At 39.1% G+C, this 22221-nt stretch overlaps 1 protein-coding gene across 3 annotated transcripts in view; it reads right to left on the bottom strand.

The window, feature by feature from the left end:
• Positions 1–12310, bottom strand: part of pusl1 (pseudouridine synthase like 1) — a 28357-nt gene extending 16047 nt beyond the window's left edge. For all 3 annotated transcript variants that reach the window (XR_007399129.1, XR_007399130.1, XM_049021654.1), the window contains exons 1-7: positions 12071–12310; positions 11849–11906; positions 9558–9745; positions 7840–7989; positions 6488–6661; positions 593–647; positions 260–422 (exon numbers count right to left, since the gene is read on the bottom strand). Coding sequence is in view for 1 of the 3 variants with exons in the window: in XM_049021654.1 (XP_048877611.1) it covers positions 260–422; positions 593–647; positions 6488–6661; positions 7840–7989; positions 9558–9745; positions 11849–11906; positions 12071–12144 (862 nt within the window). In the remaining 2 variants the exon portion in view is untranslated. The remainder of the gene's footprint in view (positions 1–259; positions 423–592; positions 648–6487; positions 6662–7839; positions 7990–9557; positions 9746–11848; positions 11907–12070) is intronic.
• Positions 12311–22221: the final 9911 nt, after the last annotated feature.

The raw sequence follows: 22221 nt of genomic DNA, 5'->3' as shown, positions 1-22221 counted from the left end.
TTCTGTGTAATTGTTTTTTCTATATGTACTAAAGTGGTTACATCTGTACTGAACATATACAGACTTTTTTCCTTGTAATTATTCCCTATAAAATATAGGACAACTACTTACATAGCACTTAGATTGTATTAGGTATTATAAGAAATCTAAAGATGGTCCTAGAACTAATGCCCCATGAATACAGAGGGATGAATGTACACTTAAAAAAAAGCTTATAAAGGTACCATTGCAACATAAGGTAGAGATAACAGTTAATTACCTGATTGTCTGTATTCCACATTGGTTAGAAAAAGGCCATCAGGAGGGGCAGCTATATTTTGAGGATAAGCCCGAGAGTCCTTGGCCTCTAGCAATGCCTGTAGGTCTGAGACAGAGAGTTTTCCTTGTCCAACAGCCACTAATGCTCCAGTCATTCTACGAACCTTTATTGGAATAAGCAAAAACTAAAATGAACAAGATGTAAGCACTAATTATTGTACATGGCTAATGAAGTCACAGTAATGTGTATGTTATGCATTGACTACACTGAGTATCATTACAATATCATTGAACTCCTCAAAAGTCTAAACGCATAGAAACAACTAAAAGTTACCTGCTTGTATAAGAAAGATCTACTTCTGAAAGTAAGTTCCCAGTACTGTACATCCCTGTAAAAGAAGTAAAATATTAAATGTAGTTGGGACATACGAACCAACAACACTGTATTCTGCAGAAGAGAAATACGTTTTCCACTTTCTTGTTAGCACAATTTGTTGGATCTTTGCAGAGGTATTGTATAGGTGACAAACTAGGATTTCAGTCAGATTGCCCCACAGTTGAAGCAGCGTTACATAGTGATAGCAAAAAAAGGGGGCAATTTTGACATTTGTTTTTAAGACGATAACTCAAAATGTTTTGACAGATCTTTTTCATACTTTGCATTGTATGAGTGCCGAACTGGGGATTATTAAATTGTGTGACCAATCACCCAAAAATAGAAGCAATGATGTTCAGTGGCAGTAAAGGGAAGAATGAAAGCAGAGAACAATTGAACAATTTAACCTTATGAATTTGATAAATCAAAAACTATTTGATGAATCTTATTACTGCTGCAGAAAACATTATATGGAAGATTTACACCTGATTTCATTTTCAGATAAACTGCCCCAAAAATGAAGCAACAATGCTGTGATGCAGCAAAGTAAGGAAACTGCATCTGTAGAAGACACTTGGTCTTGTAAAGACAATCACTCTAAATGTATCATACAGATCATTTTCAGACCTTTCAAGCATACTGTAGGGGTGACAAACTGGAAGTGATCAAATTTTGAGATGGATGACCCCAAAACTGAAAGAGTGCGGCATAGTGATGGCGAAAAAGAGGGGTAGTTTCCGACATTTGATCCCATCAGCATGATGACTCAAAAGTATTAGAACTTTTGCAGACATGTTGTAAGGGTGAAGATCTGAACTTGATCAAATTTTGAGACACATCGCAACTGAAGCAGCACTTCATAGTGATAGCAAACAGATTTTTCATACTTTGTACATATTTCTAAACATTCCTATATCTCTAAACATTGAAAGGCAACAGGACACAACATTTAGTATAAACTGACTGCAATGGGAACTATAGATGTGCATTTCTAATACTATGATGTTCTGTCTTTGGTTGGTGTGTTTGCATTGCAATGTAATGTAAAGTAGAACAGTAATGTAAAGCTATGTAGCTTATGCATTAGAATAAAAGGCAAATTCATAAAAAACATACCTGATATGTAAATGGTAACAAAATTAAAAAACAGAAGAACAGAAGAATACATTTTGAATGGGACACATGCATTATTAAAAAGACATCGGCTTAGAGATTTATGTATATATTTGTATATACACAAATCCAGAATGAACAATCTGAGACTTTTTGTCATTTTTGTATTTTTTGTTTAAATCAACTTTAAACATACACTTTTCAGAAGCCTATTTTCAGAGGTGCTGCGAAATTGCAAAAATAATAAAAACCATTATAAATGTTTCTAGCCAAGATTATTGAGGTCTGGACTTATAGACATAGGGAGAAATTCACAGATTTAATTGTTACATCATAGCATAAATACTCCAGTATCAATGCTTGGTTCAATTTGAGAATGACACAAATATTGATTTTCAAAGTTTGCTGCTTCAGTGTTTGTAAATCTTTTTTGTCCGATATTTCTATGGTATACTGGCGCAAAATTACAAACATTCCATAAATGTCAAAGGATTTAATTGAGAATTACATTAAGTTTATGCAAAGAGTCAATATTTGCAGTTGGCCCTTCTTTTTCCAGACCTCTGCCATTCTTACATAATCAATACTTGTTTGACAGTATTGATCAATACAGAGTTTGTCAGAATTTGTTGGTTTTTGTTTGTCCACCCGCCTGTTGAGTATTGACCACGAGTTCTCAATGAGATAAAGGTCTGGGGAGTTTCCTGGCCATGGACCCAAAATGTTGATGTTTTGTTCCCCGAGCTACTTATCACTTTTGCCTTATGGCACAGTGGTCCATCATGCTGGAAAAGGTACTGTTCATCACCCAACTGTTCTTTGCTCCTCTCAGAGGAGCATTTTGGTACCATTCTTTATTCATGGCTGTGCTCTTAGGCAAAATTTAGAGTGAGCCCACTCCCTTGGCTGACAACTCCACACATGAATTGGCATGACGCAGGACTAATGTTAGCGTTCACCTTTTCTTCTCTAGTCAATCCCTTATTCCAGATGCCCCAAACAATTGAAAAAGGGGACTCATCAGAGAAAATAACCTTTTGTAGAATTTCAGTCTGTCCCTGTTGTTTTTCTTGGAGAGAAGTGGTTTCTTTGCTGCCTTCCTTCACACCAGGCCATGCTCCAAAAGTCTTCAGCTCACTGTGCATGCAGATGCACTCACACCTGCCTTCCATTCCTGAGCAAGTTCTGCCCTGGTGGTACCCCGATCCCACAGCTGAATCAACTTTAGGTGACGGTCCCAGCGCTTGCTGGACTTTCTTGGGTGCCCTGAAGCATTCCTTCTCCACAAAAATTGAACCTCTCTCCTTGAAGTTCTTAATCATCCAATAAGTGTTTGATTTAGGTGCAATGTAACTAGCAGCAATATCCCTGTCTCTGAAGCCATTTTTGTGCAAAGCAATGATGTTTCCTTGCAGGTAACCGTATCAGTCAGGGGAGTGTGTGGCTCAGTGGGCTAAGCCTGTGTGCTTGTAATAACAAGCTCGCTGGTTCAAACCCAGCCTCAGCACATCTGTAAGTCCTTCAGCAAGGCCCTTAACCCCCAGCTCCCTGGGCACCCCAACAGGTAACTGCCCTTCGCAGACAACTTACTCTACAAAAGAGCAAGTTGAGGGAGGTGTAAAGACAGTTTCCCCACAGGGATCAATAAAGTATCAATTATTATTAACAGAGCGAGAACAATGATTCCAAGCACCACCCTCCCTTTAAAGCATCCAGTCTGCCATTTTAACTCAATCAACATGATAGAATGACATCTCCAGCCTTGTCCTTGTCAACACCCTCACCTGTGCTAATGAGAGAATCACTGAAATGATGTCAGCAGGTCCTTTTATGGCAGGGTTGAAATGCAGTGGAAATGGGTTTTTTGGGATTAAGCTGATTTTCATGGCAAAGAGGGACAATGAATTGCAATTCATCTGATGACTCTTCATAACATTCTGGACTGCCATCATAAAAACTGCAGACTTTGTGAAAATCAATATTTGTTTCATTCTCAAAATTTTTGGCCATGACCGTATTTCTAATGCTGGATTGTCAGTCCGTCCGTCCGTCCATCCATCCATCCATCCATCCATCCATCCATCCATCATCTTCCGCTTATCCAAGGTCGGATCATGGGGGCAGCACTCTCAGCAGGCAAACCCAGACTTCCCTCTCCCCAGCCACTTCATCCAGCTCCACGGGTAATCCCGAGGCGTTCCCAGGCCAGCCGAGAGACATAGTCGCTCCAGTGTATCCTGGGTCTTCCCTGGGGCCTCCTCCCTCACCAGGGAGATGACCAGGAGGCTTCCTAAGTAGATGCCCGAGCCACCTCATCTGGCTCCTCTCAATGCGGAGGAGCAGCGGCTCTACTCTGAGTCTCTCCAAAATGACCGAGCTCCTCATCCTATCTCTAAGGGAGAGTCCAGCCACCCTGCATAGGAAACTCATTTTGGCCGCTTGTACTCGCGATCTCGTTCTTTTGGTTACTACCCATAGCTCATGACCATAGGTAAGGGTAGGAACGTAGATCAACTGGTAAACCGAGAACTTTGCCTTTTGGCTCAGCTCCTTCTTTACCATGACAAACCGATGCAGCGCCCGCATCACTGCTAATGCCACACCAATCCGCCTGTTGATAACCCGCTCCATCGTTCCCCACTTGTGAACAAGACCCCGAGATACTTAAACTGCTCCACTTGGGGAAAGACTCCCTTCCCGATCCGGAGAGAGCATTCCACCCTTTTCCGGCTGAGGACCATGGTCTTGGATTTGGAAGTGCTGATTTCCAGCCACTTCACACTCGGCTGCAAACTGCTCCAGTGAGAGCCGAAGGTCATAGTCTGAGGAGGCCAACAGAACCACATCATCTGCCAAAAGCAGAAACCTAATCCTGAGGCCACCAAACTGGACACCTTCAACACCCTGGTGGTGCCTAGAAATTCTGTCCATAAAAGTTAAGACACCCACCCACCTGAACAAAAAGGACACTTATGTGAGAATGCTGTTCAGTTCAGTATTCAACACAATCTTTCCTCAGCATCTGATAGGAAAGCCGAAACTACTGGGGCTGAACACCTCCCTCTGCAACTGGATCCTGGATTTCCTAACTGGAAGACCTCAGTCAGTCAGGATCAGCAGAAACATCTCCAGTACCACCACGCTGAGCACAGGAGCCCCCCAGGGTCGTGTGCTCTGCCCTCTGCTGTTCATGCTGATGACTCACTACTGTGCAACAATGCTTAGTTCAAATTACATCATCAAGTTCACTGATGACACAACCATGGTAGGTCTGATCAGAGAGAACAAGGAGGCGTACAGAGAGAAAGTGCAACAGCTAACGGACTGGTGTGGAACCAACATCTTATCTCTGAATGTGAATAAGACAAAGGAGGAGGTTGTTGACTTCAGGAGAGCATACCGTGACTCTCCGCTGAACATCAAAGGATCATGAGTGGAGATCATCCAAAGTACCAAATTCCTTGGTGTTCACATTGCAGAGAAATTCACATGAATCCTCAACACCAGCTCCATTGCCAAGAAAGCCTAGCAACATCTGTATTTCCTAAGGAGAGCACCCCCCTTCCCAAACCTCACTACATTCTACAGAGGGACTATAGAGAGTACCCTGTGTAGATGCATCATGGCTTGGTCCAGGAATTGCTCCACCTCAGACCGAAAGACCCTACAGAGGACAGTGAGGACAGCAGAAAATATCATCGGTGCCTCTCTCCCCTCTGTCGCAGTCATTCATGCTGCATCCGCAAAGCCACCAGAATTGTGGACAACCCCAAACACCTGCCCCACACCCTCTTCTCTCTCCTTCTGTTTGGCAAAAAGTTCTGTAGCATACAGGCCTTCATTGCCAGAATGGGAAACAGTTTCTTTCCTCAGGCTGCCAGACTCTTGAATCAAAACTTATTTGTGAACTATTTCATATACAATTTATACTATACTGCACACTCTCTGTCCTGCTGCTACTACTAAAACTGCACTTTTCTTTGCCATGTATTGCAGTCTTGCTGCTAAAATACAGTCAAAATACTGTCTCTGCAATGACACTATTCAAATATCCATTTCAGACAACTGTCAGCTGCACTGTATGTTATCTTCTTCTGTATATTGCACTTGTGTAGTCCTGTGTTGTTTCTTTCTGTCCCTTTTTTCATGCACCTTGGAACAATGTTTCATTTCACTGAATACTGTGTATATGGCTGAAATGACAAATAAACCTACTTGACTTGACATGACAAACAGGGATGAGTTATGTATTAGACATGACTGGGCTGGCAGATTTCACAATGTTACAGTCTGTACTTACTGTATTTAATACGAGGAGAGACTTATGAACCATATATTTAAGGAATTTTCCAGTTTTTTGACCCGTAATAACCTGTGATTACTGAAACCACGTTGAATCATTATCATTATTAAATGCACCCCCACACTACTGTAAAATTCAATATTTAATAGCTTCCATTTGTGTCAAATGGAGGGACAAAAGACTCATTAACATGAATTCAAAAGCATGGGTATGTGACAGCACACTAGTCCCCCCACCCCCCAGTCTGGGCAATACAATAAAAATTATTTTCACCTCTAGCATAATGGCTCTTGCAATGGTAAATTAGTATATTCAATGCAAACTAAAATTTTACCATTTCAGAATGGAAAAATTAGGATGCTAATAGAAAGTAATTAGTATCAGATAAAAATGCTGTGTCCATCGTATACATGTAAAAATTATATCCAGTAACATACCTGTGGAAGTGCTTCTGAGAGAAGGAACCTGGGCTCAGCTCAATTTGTGCACAAAGCAGTGTTTTTACAGGACTCTTGAAGGAGGCATCAGAGTTGAGTGCACGAAAAGAACTAAAGTCATGAGTACCAAGCAGCAAGGCACTGGCATCCTTCATAGCTTTAATATCCAGTTCCCTGTAGGAAAATCGAACACATAAACAGCTACATCTATAAGGTTGAGATTACAGAATACAAGTTTCACTATCAGTGGGCATAAGGAATAAAATTATTTTTATCGGTTGTTTTCCCTACTAAGAACCACTGTGTCCGAACTATAGATTGAACAATGAGTATAAAGATAGGGTATTAAAACAGCACCAAAACTCGATGTTCGTGCTTATAACTGCACTCCCATAATCAATTGTCAGGGTTCTTACACACTTTCCATTTTAAAATTTCATAGTTTTCCAGACTGTATGGGGGGTTGGGGACTGGGGGTCGGTGGTTTGGGGTTGGCAGCAACAAAATCGGTGGTCAGGGTAGAGGAGGATGCCACACTTGGCAATTTCCCACCTTGCCCACGATCGGCCATTGGTTGTGACAGCAATGCTTCTAGCTCCCCATGCATTTTGCCTCCTGTTCACATTTGAGATCTTTATCTAACTAGTCAAAATTTTGGTTTGGCCAGCCAAGCAAGTGAAAACTTTCCCTATTATGAACATAGTAAATTGCAAGATAACCTACATGAATTGTTTTTGCTGGGGATTTATCAAGCGAGCACCCTACAGACTTGCACTATATGGACATAAGTATTGGGACACCTGTCCATTACACCCACAGGAAATTTTATGGCATGCCATTCTAAATCAATAGGCATCAATATGGAGCTGGTCCCCCCTTTGCAGCTATACTGTAACAACTCCCTCTATTCTGGAAAGGCTTTCCACAAGATTTTGGAATGTGTCTGTGGGAATTTTTGCTCATTCATCCTGAACAGCATAATTTGGACACACTCCATATACAGTAGTGTATGTTAGGGATGTTTCTCTTCAGTGCATGCTCTATGCACATTCTGGAGCTGCCAACCAGCTCACATTGGTGAATTCATCAAGAACATTAATATGTTATTTCAGAAAGTTTACACAATAGGCCAATTTGTTGCAGAAGTCTGGAAATACCAAAATGAATACTTTTTTTTCATTTCCCCATGAAATTCCATATTTTTCCATACTGTGTAGGAACACTGTATTGTGGAATTGTTACATATCTTGTCCAAAAAGTATAGGTAAAAGTTACGAGATAAAGCAAAAAAAACAAAAAAACAAAACGATGATCTCTTTTAATAGTGTTTTGAGAAGGCAAGTGTCACTCACATGTCTGATAAGGACCAGCAGAGGTTCTTGTCTGTCATGGGCAATTGAGAATGATGACTGACTTTTGTGGCTAAGCGATAAACATATGTTCTTGAAATGGCAGAATGTCGTGCGTGGAATGTATCTGGCACTTGGATTGCTCTTATAATGCTAGGGAAAAAGAAAAATAAAGGTCATAAGTAGCATCACTCAAGTATGGCTAACAATGTGTCATTTTTTCCGCCTTTCCACATGTCCAAATGGTGCCTGTGGTGGGCACCAACTGAGCTGGATTTCTGCTTCAGACCCATGGAAAGGTGTCACTGTGGATCTGACTTAAGAACTGTAATATTGTGAGGACAGCTAGCAATTTGCCACCCTACACAGGCCGGCATGGAGAACGGACTCATTGATGGACTACGGCTTTGAACTTGATTATAGTTTACACTTGCTTTTAGTAATCAAGCCCACTCTTTCTTTTTTTTATTTTATAATGTTAGTGTTTTCAGGGGGGTTGGGCAGCCAGTTGGCCTTGGACACCGAGAGGTTTTTTTTCTCCCTACTTGGGAGTTTTTGGTGCGTCTCCTCTGTTGTCATCTAGCTTTCTTTCTTTAATAACTCTGACTTCCCTTTTCAATTTTTCAATTATTCTGTATGATGGTGACTCTGTTGTGAGGCGCTATATAAAAATCAATTGAACTGAATTGAATTAAAAGCTACCAGCTACAATCAAGTCAACCTGTCAGAAATTTCTTAAATAATATGTAGGCTTGCTTTGTAGGGATGTGATTATACCAACAACTCATGGTGTGATATCGCAATAAGTTCATGGTACGATATTTATTATGATTTCACAAAATGAAGAAAAATTATGACGATAAAATGTCCTTTATTAAATAATAAATCAGCAATTTTGTATTGGTATAAAATTTATTTTCCCTTTTAAAGTGCTTCTGCTTTCCTTCTTTAATAAGATAAAATAGCCAAATAACACAAAAAATAAACCAATTTTGCAGGCGTGGGAGCTAAAAATAAAAAAATACTTATATGCAACAGTTTCCAAGTTGTAAGGTATATTGAGTTATAGCTCCCCCTACTGGGTGATTTTTATGAAATTTGGACAGACATCTCAGAATGTCATATCTACTAGACATAGCAGGTTTGGTGAAAATTAGATGTTCTGCTGATGAGAAAAAGTTCATTAAGTGCAAATAGGCCATGTTAAAGAAATGAATTGGTCTGTAGCATATGAACCATTAGGAGGTTGATGATCATATTAGCAAATGATTGTCTGAAGTCAAGAAATGTGGGGGGAAAATTACAGTAACATTTAACTTAAAGCAATCATTATAATGCATTATAAAGAATTATAAATGTGGCTATAACAATTTATAAAAGGCATAACACATTATAACCATGTTTATTATGCATTATGAATGCTCTATGAAGCTCTCACTTATAATGCACTATAGATGCCTTCATAATGTATTATAATAGAAGCTCAGGTCCTCAGCAATGTGAATCCTGCGAGCCAGATCTCCCTAAGGGAAACGTAGGTATGTGTAATTGTTTAATTTTCACTCAGCCATATTTAAGAGTAAGTGCTATAGTTATGCCTAATGGGACATTTTATTATTTTCCCAATATATACATTTTAACTAACATTTTCAGATAATATATATATAAAATACGACAGACTTCTTAGGATCTCTAGTGAATCTCTAAATGCATTTACTCACCTAATAGGTTCAGGTTTAAGGTAAAAATTAAGTGCTCTTGTTAGGATCTGCCCTGTGAGTGGGGGCTTGCCAGGCTTTCGCTGAATGTCCAAATGTGCCGAGTTACAAAGTGCATGGACTCCTGTGTCAGTCCGACTGGATATGCAAAAGGACACCTCATTGATTGGCTTCAACTTCCGTACTGCATTCTGTGTAACAAAAAATTGGGAAACAATATGTGAAGATTCATAGTAAACCATATTATCACACACACTTCTGGTAGCTTAATTGTAGAGGGCACAATATCGTTTGTGTGGGTCCGATCCTAATATAAAAATCTTGAGTATCTGCTGATACCAATACAATCCAAGAGGAAGTTAAAAGTGGGCATGCTGCTGGCAAGTTTCTTTCAGATAACAGCCTAAATTGCCCAACAGTAAATACATAAGTAAAATTAGCTTGCAAAAAAGGAAAATTTGAACACATAGCAAGTGTAAAATCCTCATTTTACCACTGTATGATGCATTTTACCTTATTATTAGCTGTTACTTATTATTAGCTATTACTGTATGTTTTTTTTTGTTTTTCCTCGTTTGAATTATTAATTATATTGTTTCAAAAGGAGACAATGAGAATCCTCATACAGAAAGAAATACGATTTGAAAAAGCACATTTACCTTCATGATTAGCAGCAGTTTAAGCCTTACATACATACTTCCCCACGTACTCATTAAATATAACATAGAAGATACATTTTTATATTTTTCTATACCCTTATCTTGGGAGGGATTTTTGGGGGAAGTGGGGAGGGGGCAATAGCACACTACTGCGTCTGGTGCCCAAAATTTGGTGCTATGGCCCTGCACAGCAGGGTTTTTTGAATCAACAGCTTGTTTTATTGTCACCAAAGGGCCAAGTGAAAGCGAGAGTACTTATGGACCACACACGGGTAGGTGACATCCTGTATAGAATCGTCCCCAACCTGCGTTATGATGACGACAACCTCTCCACTCGTATCATTCTCTGGCTATATACAAAAGTATCTCCATACACACATGGAAACTAGATAACAAAAGTGACGTAGGTCTTAGCCTACAGTGGACATGTGTGCATCACAGTGGCCAGTAAATCAGTTTCTTTTTGTGTACATATGCAGTACTCACGCTATGTAACATACTATTTAGCTGCATACAAGTCAGCATACACCTGCCGCACAAGATGGAGGCTTTATTAGTCACTTTGTACCAAGCTCAGAGTTAAAATGTCGAAATTTTTACACTAGCTGTTTGGTTTTGCTGTTTTGGTGCCTAAAATTACATGTGAGCATCTTTGGAAAAAAAAAACATGTATTGAAACTGTCAACATAAAAGAATTAACATTAGAGGACACAGATGTTACAACAAACAGTGACAAAAAAAAGTTTATCATATTCTTATCATGATGGTACTGAACAAGAATGTACATCAGCTCCTGATACTCCTGTTAAATTTAAGGCCAACCAAAAAAAACAAACCCAGAACTGAACAACTCCAACCAAGGTTAAGTACCAATAAATGATATCAGAACTGCAAAATACAATTATGGCAGTCTTTGGAAAAATAAATGAAAAAGCAGACCAGACAGACAAGGCAGTCCATTATAAAACTGTCCTAATTGAAAAATTAAAAAAATCTCTGGACTTTGTCTTCAAGAAGTTGCAGATCTGAAAAAGGAAAATGTGGTGCTCAAAAACAATTAGGAGCAGCAACAAAAAGTTAGAATTTGCTGAGCAGAAGGAGAATGAAAATTAAAAATTCAGGTGAACATTCAGCTTTCACCTGTAAGGTGTAGCCAAAAATAGTGAAGAAAATAATTACGGAGATGGGACTTCGGCAAATTCTCGCGAAACTTTTCCGTTACTACTAATAACTGCGGTCTGTCAATTAAATCGCAAACATAGGATTAAAGTTTAGCAACTGATATTTACATTACTTGAAAAATCCTGACATAAAGCAGCCCTCTATATCTGTCTAACTATAGGTCACTCCATAAAACACCGTGATTCAGGGGAACCTAAATCATTTTCAACTGGATGTCCATTTTCCACAAAATTCAAAAGGGATGCAATTCTGTTACTATTAATAACTGCACTCTGTCAATTAAAGCGCAAACATAGAATTAAAGGTTTTACGGGATGATCTTTTAAACCATCGATTTTCCCCTCCATGCCCATTCCAGGGCTCCGCTAATATTTAACTAATTAAGTCGATTTCTCGATTAATATTTTACCCCCAAATCACCGAAAATAATTAGTAATACATGTTCAGACTAACCTCCACATGATTCTGAACCCCTTGGACTAGTTGAAAAGAAGGAGCCTTCATCACACCGCTGAAAAAAAATTCAAATTATGCCACCTACTTAAGTGCACTTAAAGAGTTAGTATATTAGAAAGTCACTCTCAAAACAGTATTAGTCAGAGATTTAACGCATTCAATTACCTACGATAGCAAAAAAAAAAAAAAACGACAAATTTTAATTATTAAAAAACGTACCTATATCTGGTACCGAGATATTGAAAATAAATGAGATATCGAACTGTGTTCATGTCGAAACCGCATATACACATTCCACCACAAAAAAATATTATATTTTAGATATTGGATTTTTCGAAAGGTTTCAAATTTGACCGCCAAAGACAAATATCAGCACACTATCACGTATACGTGATCGCTAAGCCGGCAGCATATTTGCGCACCATCTTCGCGTACTGTCACGAGGACTGATGACGTACGCCCTCGCGAGATTATCGGGACCTTCGTGACCGAGACAAATGGCCAAGCTGTTTTTTTTTTTAGATTTTTTTATTCAAACATGTAACTTAACATACATGCATGACATATCACAACCATATAGCATACAAATAAAAGTAGCACGAGCGTTCAAAGTAGTATAAACAAAATTGACAAAAAAACAATTCAAGAAAGGACAAATAATTTAAATAGACTTGAAAAGCCTTAACAAAGTTACAGTTTTACTAAGTTTTTTTGTTGTTGTGCTGAAGCTGAATATTTGTCAATGTAGAAGAGTAAACAAAAATCAAAATGTATAATTGGTCCAAAATGATTCATGTTATTTTTGTTGATGTCTGAGTGGGGTGAGGATTTCAATCATGACTTGTATCTTTCTGGGATTTATGTATTAAAACCTGCTACTGTCTATTGTGCTCTTTTAATTTTACATATAGACTGTGGAAGGATGTTAATTATTTTATAGTTGACAACATTCAGATCTTGTTCTTAATCATCGAAATGTTCTACAATATTTAGTTGCTATGATTATAGTGAAAAAGACACATACGTTTTTGTATACCTTACATAATGGATTAAAAATTGTATATAGGGAAATAACTGTGACTACCAGTTCATTACTTTTATCCATCCATCCATTATCTTCCGCTGAATCCGAGGTCGGTTGCATGCTGGACAGCCGGTACGTTGGGAGTACACATGGGGGTGACGAGGTGGACGTGGCAAATGAGAGGGCTGGATGGAGGGATGTGACAATGTGTTATATTATTAACATGGTGTGTGTTATTATTAGATTGTTTTTGTTCCCAGAGATGAGCTATAGAAGTTGAAAACAGGCATAAAACCATATAACTTCGGTGTGTTAAAACTGAAAGAATGTTTTCATTTTTGCCACAGTACAGTATTTTTATTAAAAAGGTAATGCTAAATCACAACCCAAATAATATCATCAAAACCCAAGTAATGACCTAGAGTACTGAGACACACAAAGTTTAGGGAGTTTAACTGTAAGTGTAGAGAAAGAAAGAGGTTGTCAGACTGTCTTCAGATGGTGGATTGTTACTCCATTTAATATTAATCTTTTAGATAAAAAATAGCGTACTAAGCTTTGTTGTACAAAAATTTGGTACACGTAATAGTGGTTTCATGAGTTATTCTTATATTTTTCTTGGTAAAAAATATATATAACATTACAGTATGCATACAGTCTACAATTTTCAGGGAAGTGAGCGCCGTGTGGTGGCAGGCTGTGGAGGAAGGACTGCGAGGGAGTGAGCTAATAACAGAAGGCCAGGCATGTGGGTCTGAGAAAAAAGGGAGTGAGATAAAGGTGGGGTACAGATCAAGTGGTAGTGATGCAGAAGAGCTGATGCATCTGCTGGACACCCATAATCCTCCATGTAGAGGATGGAGTCAGTTTCAGGAGAAGGAGATAGAAACGGAGAGTGAGGAAGGAGTAGAGGAGGACAATGCAGATCATAGAAAACAGGACGGCTGTGAGGCACAGACACAGTATGTGCCGTGGGCAGGACAGGATCTGGAGGGCCTGCTTCTCAGACTCCCAGTTTTGGCAGATGGGGCTGGAAAATGAATGAAAGTATTTGAGGAGGAAACTATGAGGCAGCTCCTGGTGATAGGGGACATAAAGGCGGTTCTGGCTTGTGTCCTGGGGGTAGACGAAATGGAGAGAGTGCCTTGAAGCAGTGGCATGGCAGTGGTGACAGGAACTCCTGTGAATGATGCATATCACTCTGACAGTTTCCATGCTAACCTCCGTGACTGAATATGGCTGAAATGAAGGTGGAGCCCGTAAAGGAGGGGGAGAGCCCAGCTGTCTATCTGCAAGCCCAAGAAAAGCGGTGGAGCACTGAGACAGAGCAGGACCTGCAGGATTCGTTGTTCAAAGGTCTGTACTGGAGGGCACTGCAGGACACGCTGCCGAAGCCAGTGAGAAGCAGGCTAAGTCAAGTGGTGGGGCTTATTACTATGCTTGAGGAGCAGCTGATCCACGCTATTGACTTGTACAGAGAGGAGGAGGACTCTGCTAAAGAGCATGAGAGGGAGCTGATGATGAAATTGAAAAATCTAGGCACCTGTGGGCTCTCCGGACCCAAGCCCCTGGGGGGCAGCCTGTGGAGAGTCAACAGTCTCCTGTCACTGGAGCTCCCCAGGACACAAGTGTTATATACTGTACACAGGCACTGAAGCTGCCTTGGTGAAGGTCTTAGCGAAAGGGGGGCTTGAGGTGCCCAAGGCTAAGCTACAATACTGATAAGAACAGGCTGCATACTTGGGGTGTGAGTTCAGCCACGGGAGGGGGCCCTTCTGAGGCCTCTGTGTGGAAACAAAGAGGGATGCTAAGGACTCTGATGGTCTGTTTCACAACCATGATGGATTTTTGTTTGAGTCTCTGTCGTGTGGTTGACACCTTGATAATGAATGCGCATGGTCTTCACCATTACGCAAGGGGGGAGTGCTACAGACAAAAAAAAAGAAAAAAGTTGAAGATTTACATGGGGTATCCAACTCAAATATGCAAAGATATTTCCAAGCAGGAAAAGGGGAAAACACAGATAGCAAAGGAAGACACAGACGAGGACAAGCCAGTCAGCTCCACCTCAAAGTGTTAAATCGCAGGGGTTACAGGATGAGATGGCAAGAGGTCAATATGCAGGAATGTTTGACTGGCGGTATAATATGTGGAGAAGTTGGCAGCAAGCCATTATGAAACAATAACAAAAACCAGTTAAAATGTAATGACAAAACTTTAATATGCAAAACCTAAAAACCTAAAGGTAAACTGACAGTATGATAGAGTTGATTGAAAACTACATCGGAGATTGTCAGGATAACACCCCTCTAATGATACACTACAACAAAACTGAGTGCGACATGAAAGGGTTTCACTTGTTCAACTTTCTCTTGAACAAGTAAGTAATAGTCATATTGTTACGATCAGTCCCTGTTCTGCCTCTTTGTTATGTCTGTTCCCTGTCTGGTCAGCAGGTGTCACTATAACATAAGTAATTGGTAATATGTATATCATATGACATATCATAAAAACAGGTTGAGGAGAAATCTTCAATCATGCCATTTTTTTGCTACAGTACGTAAAGCAAAAATATACCTGTTGTTTATGATATGATATAAATATTGCCTATTACTTATAATTTATATATAATGATGGCAATCTAGTGTTATACCACTTATTCGCCATGTGGTCTGGTGAAGCCCAGGTGATGTCCATCAGTGTTAATTTTCACATCAATTTTTTATTTAGTTTTAGTCATAGTCTTTTGACTAAAATGTAATTTAGTTTCATTCATAATTTAGTCATCTAAATTATTTTAGTTTTAGTCTAGTTTTAGTTGACTAAATATCATAACATTACATTTCACTAAAACTACAGTTGATTTAGTCGACTAAAATGAAAAGTGCAAAATATAATGTTTAAAGATTCCCTTCGATTTCTGAAAGTCATGTTCACCAAGATGAAATGAAATCAGTGTTAAGGAATGGTGTTAAGGTCTGACTGTGCAGTACACAAATACACAGATTTCACTCTTATTTGAATCCCAAACATATGTTTATTCACCCGGAAACTGAGTACTGTAAAATCAGTAGTGCCATTAGTGCAAAAATAAAATCACTTCAAAGAAAAAAAATGCATAGGGTATTATGTCACCAGGCCTGCTCTCTCTGAATATTAAAATAAAAATATTTAAATACATTTTTGTAATATTTTTATTTGCTATAGTTCGCTGTTAAATGTTTCACCAGTAGCAGGAAGTGCAACTATTCTATTTTAGTATTTTCAACATCAAAATAATTACCCCAAGGCTACAATTCTATTAGTTTATAGAGCCAGAAATCCTCTCTTTCAGGTGATTTCATGTTCGTTGAAGTTTCCGCTTTTTAACAACTGTATAAAGTAATGTTATTTGTTATATAAATCAACTCAGGTGAAACAAAAAAAGATGTACGTTTTCAGGGTTGCCAAATCTCAAGCTTCTGGAATGATACGTTTTCAGACTCACGGAGGAAATCTTACGGCAAATCTATGTTATTCCATTTTAAACCTAAAACTAGCTACGTCAAAAGTGTATTTACACGGTTAAATACAAAAGCAGACTATTTACAAGGTAAGAACTATTTCATTTGTGTGCAGACAACTCGAACTGAAAACCTCATTCCAGCTAGCTGACCGAAGTTGGCAACCCCGCATTTTATTTGAAATGAAAAGTAAAAGGCAGTTTTCGCCTGAAACGGTCATTCAGTTTGCGTTGTTGCTCCGACAAATATCAAACGAATATGAGAACATGTCACGTTTTATAATATGTTTCGAAATAATATGACTGTACATATCTTACTCTAGCAGCGATTGAAGTGATAAGTTTGTATGTATTTATATTAAAACGAGACTTTAATTTTATTACCGTTGTGGGATTATCGAAACCAATACTTAAATTCATGAACACTGAAATATATGACATCATAATACATTGTATTATGGTTTTACGGTTTAAGTTAAGCACTAATAATATTAACGATAATGCATTTTATTTAAAGGCACCTTTCAAAGCACAAGACACCGCACAGAATTACACAACGAATAAAAACAATTAGAATAAAAACAAATTACAAAACTAAAACAGTACAAATAGCTAAAAGAATTTACAGAGAGTAAGTACTCTTAAACAAATGCGTTTTGAGTTTTGATTTAAAAAGAGAAAGGAGTTGATATTTCTAATGACTTTTGGTAGGGAGTTCCAGAGTCGGGGAGCAGAGCAACAGAATGCCCTGCTCCCCATAGTGACAAGGCGGGCAGAAGGGACGATGAGGTGAATAGAGGAGGAAGACCTGAGGGAACGAGAGGGAGCAGCAATGTGAATAAGATCAGACAGGCATGTAGGAGCGAGATTGTGGATGGCCTTAAACGTATAGAGGAGAATTTTGAAATTAATGCATAGACCCAGCTAGCATTGGTTCGTTGGGCCGACGTCGGCTGTTGGTCGTTATGTCGATGGTCAAAAGCGGACGTCGACACAACGTCTGGCCAACATAATGGTCTACATAATGAAAATAAGATTTTTGGATATTATTGTTTGTTAGATACACTAACTGCCTTTTAATAGGCAAATTTCCTTTCTTTCTGAATCGATGAAATTTTTCGTCGGCGTAACGTCTGGCAGACGTCTCATAGACCTTTACTCTATGTCCAAGATCGCATTTATACAGATTTCTTTTCAGATCAAGATGAACTGTACAACCTATACCTCCACAGAAAAAGTTTAAAGGATTCCATAACAATCCCTTTTCTTCGTTGGCTTCATGTCCTGACAACGTCGGGTATTGACTAACTCATGGTCAGTCCCGGACGTTGTCCAGACGTGCAGCCAACGTCCAGAATGTACAGTATACCACAACCATGACAGCTTCCCAGCTAACATTTAACGTTGGCCCAACGTTGGTAGAACGTCGGACATAACGTCGGCCGAACGTCATTAGCAGACGTTGGCCGGACGTGCATCTGCACATCGGGTTTACGTCAACTCAACTTCTGCAGCGAACGTCAAATGCACGTTGTCCCAACGTGCAGTAAATCAAGTAGTGATAAAGCAAATGTGTGCAATTCCCCGGGGCCAACGTAAAACCAACGTCCCACGGACATTATGGGGACCATGTGCCAACCTACTTTCAATGTCTGGGTTACGTCCACTCAAGGTCTGCAGCTAACGTAAAATGCACGTTGTACCAACACTCAGTAAACTAAATATAATGAAGAAGAAAATGATCAAAATTCTCTAAAAAGGGAACAAAAACACACACACTCAAATTTTCCAAATTAAATGTATTATATTGTCTTAAAATAAAATTTACAAGGGATATGAAATATTAAAATCCCCATAAAATCTAACTTTTTACATGTACAAAGTTCCGAGGTACCACGTAAAACTGACATCAAGAAATACACAGCATCTTGAACATCAGGCATTACCCAGGATGACATCAACAACCCAAATACATGTAATATAGAATGTTTGAAGTCACAACTTGTTGCCTATAATTTATTTCAGGTAATCCTTAAACTACTTGACAGAAGCAGATATTTAAACAAATATTGGAACATTTAAGACTAGTTAGAATAGTGGATGCCAACAGGACCAAATAATGTATCAACGCCTTTTTTAGTTATAAATGTGACCCATCACAACAAAACCGGTCATAAGTCGCTCTGAACTTGACCAGGTTAATATGGACTCGTCGTTCATTTCCCTTTTGTAAACTTATCGTGAAATAAGAGTGCAACAGATGAACTCGGATTTCACAAATTGCTGTCAAGTTCAGCGCGACTTATAACCGGTTTTGTTGTGATAAGTCACAAATAAGGTAAGTGTAAGTGACTAGCTCTACAATTTGAGATACAATCTGCAAATAGGCACAGTATCAACAGCCAAAATGACAACTTTTTTTCAAACATTTGCAACTATGAAATTTTTAAATAAAGGATGGACAGAATATTGCACCAATCTCTACAGGAGTTATACAAAAGTTATTTATAAAGTATAGACTAGATTATAATTTATAGTGAAACTGAAAGTGTGCAACAAAAGATTCATCTCACAAACCATATGAACAACATGGCAAAAGAATTCAATAATGAACAGTACATTACATAGGATGTTTTTATAACATGATTCAGTTCAATGTTCCGTTCAGTCCTCATCCATTTAATCAATGAGAGGTAATTGCACAATCCTACCACAATATCAGTGAGATAGTCTTCCAGTAGGAAAAATTAAGTTCAAACCGTGTCCCTTCGAGCCGGTTGTGACGTTGTCTCAGCCTCTTAAAGCGCGAAATCCTTGGGCAAACCTCGCCGTCCGATGTCCTCGTGCACGCGCCTCCTCACACATGCACACGAGCTAATGAACTTTCGTCGTTATCCCTCGATGCCCGGGAAACTCTCCCGGGTGGAATAAAAACCTGGCCAAAACTTCTCTGGTTAAGGTCGCTACCGTTTCAACAATCTGCAACACTGTTTTAACTAGAAAAGATCCGAAATTCACCTTGAAAACTACAAAATTATTCAAACTTCGCGTCTCTGCTGCTTCTTTAGACTGTTGCCGTTAGTCTTTCTGTCTCCTATGCACTACATTACTGCGCATGCTCGTGGAGAAGGAAGGGGCACAACATTTTTTTATATGTAAATGTTTTCACGTGTAAATTGGACTATTTTACAAATATTTGTTTTATGTCTTATCTTATAGTTAATTATTTACTAACTATTTATTTTATTATTTACAATATTTGTAACCTGGGTTACAGACGCGATGAACGTCTGTCGGTAAGCTGACGAAAACTTTCAACAGGAGTTTATTTATTAGACACGCCTTGATAATAGCAATATAATTAAGTGTCTAAATAATCCTTTGAGAGTTTGCATGTTGACCTATGATGAACTCTTTAATTGGCAATTGAGAGTTGGCGCAACGTGCATTTTACGTTAGCTGCAGACGTTGAGTGGACGTAACCCAGACATTGAAAGTAGGTTGGCACATGGTCCCCATAATGTCCGTGGGACGTTGGTTTTACGTTGGCCCCGGGGAATTGCACACATTTGCTTTATCACTACTTGATTTACTGCACGTTGGGACAACGTGCATTTGACGTTCGCTGCAGACGTTGAGTTGACGTAAACCCGATGTGCAGATGCACGTCCGGCCAACTTCTGCTAATGACGTTGGGCCGACGTTATGTCAGATGTTCCATCAACGTTGGGCCAACGTTAATTGTTAGCTGGGGATGTACTGGGAGCCAGTGCAGCTACTGCAGGACAGGGGTAATATGATGTATTTGTTGTCAGACCAAACAGAAGTGAATTGCAGTAGTCCCGCCGTGAAGTGACTAAACCGTGAACAAAGATAGCGGTGGTACGGGGGGGGGTAATGGAGACGATTAATATTGCGAAGCTGGAAATATGCAGACCGAATTATATTGTTAATATGAGATTGAAAGGATAATGTGCCATCGCGAGGACAACACCCAGACTTTTAACCTGAGGGTACGGGGAGACACAAGAGTTATCGATTGTGATTGAAAAGCTGTCAGCTTTAAAAATTGTTAGAGAGTTGAGAATGGTATTGAGACTATTGTTATAGTGAGAAACCAGATCATCAGGGGTGGATAAATTATGTATATTCAATACACTATTCATACTATTGAAAAGAGTTTCTAGATTAATTTGCTTAATTTTACGATATGAGATGATTTGTGGAAGCATAGTTATACTGTAGGAAGAGTAAGATTAATATCAAATGAAAGAAAAAAATGATCAGTTATAGACAATACATCAGCTGTACAATTGAAAGGGATGAGACCAGAGCAACAAAATCCAAAATGTGACCTTTTCCATAAGTAGGAAATGTATATAAGTAGGAAAAAACCAAAACTCTCCAGACAAGATGCAGAGTCTTTAGTGAGAGAATGATTAATATTGTCCATATATATTTTATATATAAAATATATATCACCCAGCAGTATTGTATTGGGTGAAAGAGTAGATAAGTACGCAAGAAAATCAGTGAAGTCATTTATAAAGTTCAAATTGGATTTAGGGGGGGGGCGGTAGACAGAGGCAATAATGGTGGGAATAGATCCAGAAACTTAACACACAGTTGATTCAAAGGAGTTGTAGGCAGGAACAGTCATCGGCTGGACTTTCCACTTCTCACGATAGATTATCGCGAGACCTCCTCCATGGCCAGAGCCACGAGGTTGAGAGATGTAAACAAACCACGGAGGAGTAGCCTCGTTGAGTTGTGAAAAATCATTAGGTTGTTGGAAAATCTCAATCAAATATAGAAGATCTAACTTACGGTCGATGAGGAGATCCTGGATGAGATGCCCCTTGCTCGTAAGTGAGCAGATGTTTAATATTGTCAACCTAGCTAGGCTGGCTAATATCCCATGGTTAACAACCTGGCCAGTGTTGCGTTGAGTGCGGGTGGACCAGTAGGATTTTATCGGTTTGGAGATGTCAGAGTGAAAATGCCGGCGAAATCCCCGATGAATGTACCTCCTACAAGGCAGGAAAATAATGTCTGGATGGAGGAGCAACTTTGCCGGTGGGGTGGGGGCGGGGGGGGGGGGGGATTTTAATTGTATACTAGATACTACATTCGATAAATCTTGCCCTAAACAGGGCAGTAGAATTTTTAGATCAGGGGAAATGTTACTATCTTGTATGCAGTTCTACAAACTCTATAACCCGTGGAGGCATTCTAATCCCACTTCTAGACAGTTCTTTTTCTATTCACCGTGCATTTCTCATTTTCTAGAATTGACTTTTATTTAATCAATTATAAAGTAGTCTCCTATGTTACCAATTGCCAATACCATTCTATTATAATTTCTAACCATTGTCCTGTACAATTAGATTTGACATTTCCAAATAACATTCAGTCACAACGTACTTGGCAGCTTGATCCCCTCTTACTAACTCACGATCCATTCATTAAATTCATTTCAGAACAGATTGATATTTACATAGAAATCAATAGTACCCCTGGTATTTCATATACTGTTATATGGGAGTCCCTTAAGGCCTATCTTAGAGATCAAGTTATTTCATATGCAGCGTATGAGAAGAAAAAACAAAGTAGGCATCTAACCGAATTAGCTGAGCAAATTCAAAACATAGACCGAAAACTATCAACCAAATCTATTCCCGATATGTTTAAGACACGACTTGCTTCAAACAGAATATGACAGCCTCGCATTTGAGAAGGCAGAACGACTCCTGCTTAAAACCAAACAAACATACTATGAGCTTGGTGAGAAACCTAGGAAATTACTTGCACTTCAGTTGCGACATATAGCTGTACACAGAGCAA

The sequence above is a fragment of the Brienomyrus brachyistius genome, chromosome 8 (genome assembly GCF_023856365.1).
Source record: "Brienomyrus brachyistius isolate T26 chromosome 8, BBRACH_0.4, whole genome shotgun sequence".
Taxonomy (NCBI): Eukaryota; Metazoa; Chordata; class Actinopteri; order Osteoglossiformes; family Mormyridae; genus Brienomyrus; species Brienomyrus brachyistius.
Note: the sequence above shows the minus strand (reverse complement) of the source record. Positions and strands in the feature narration are given on the sequence as shown.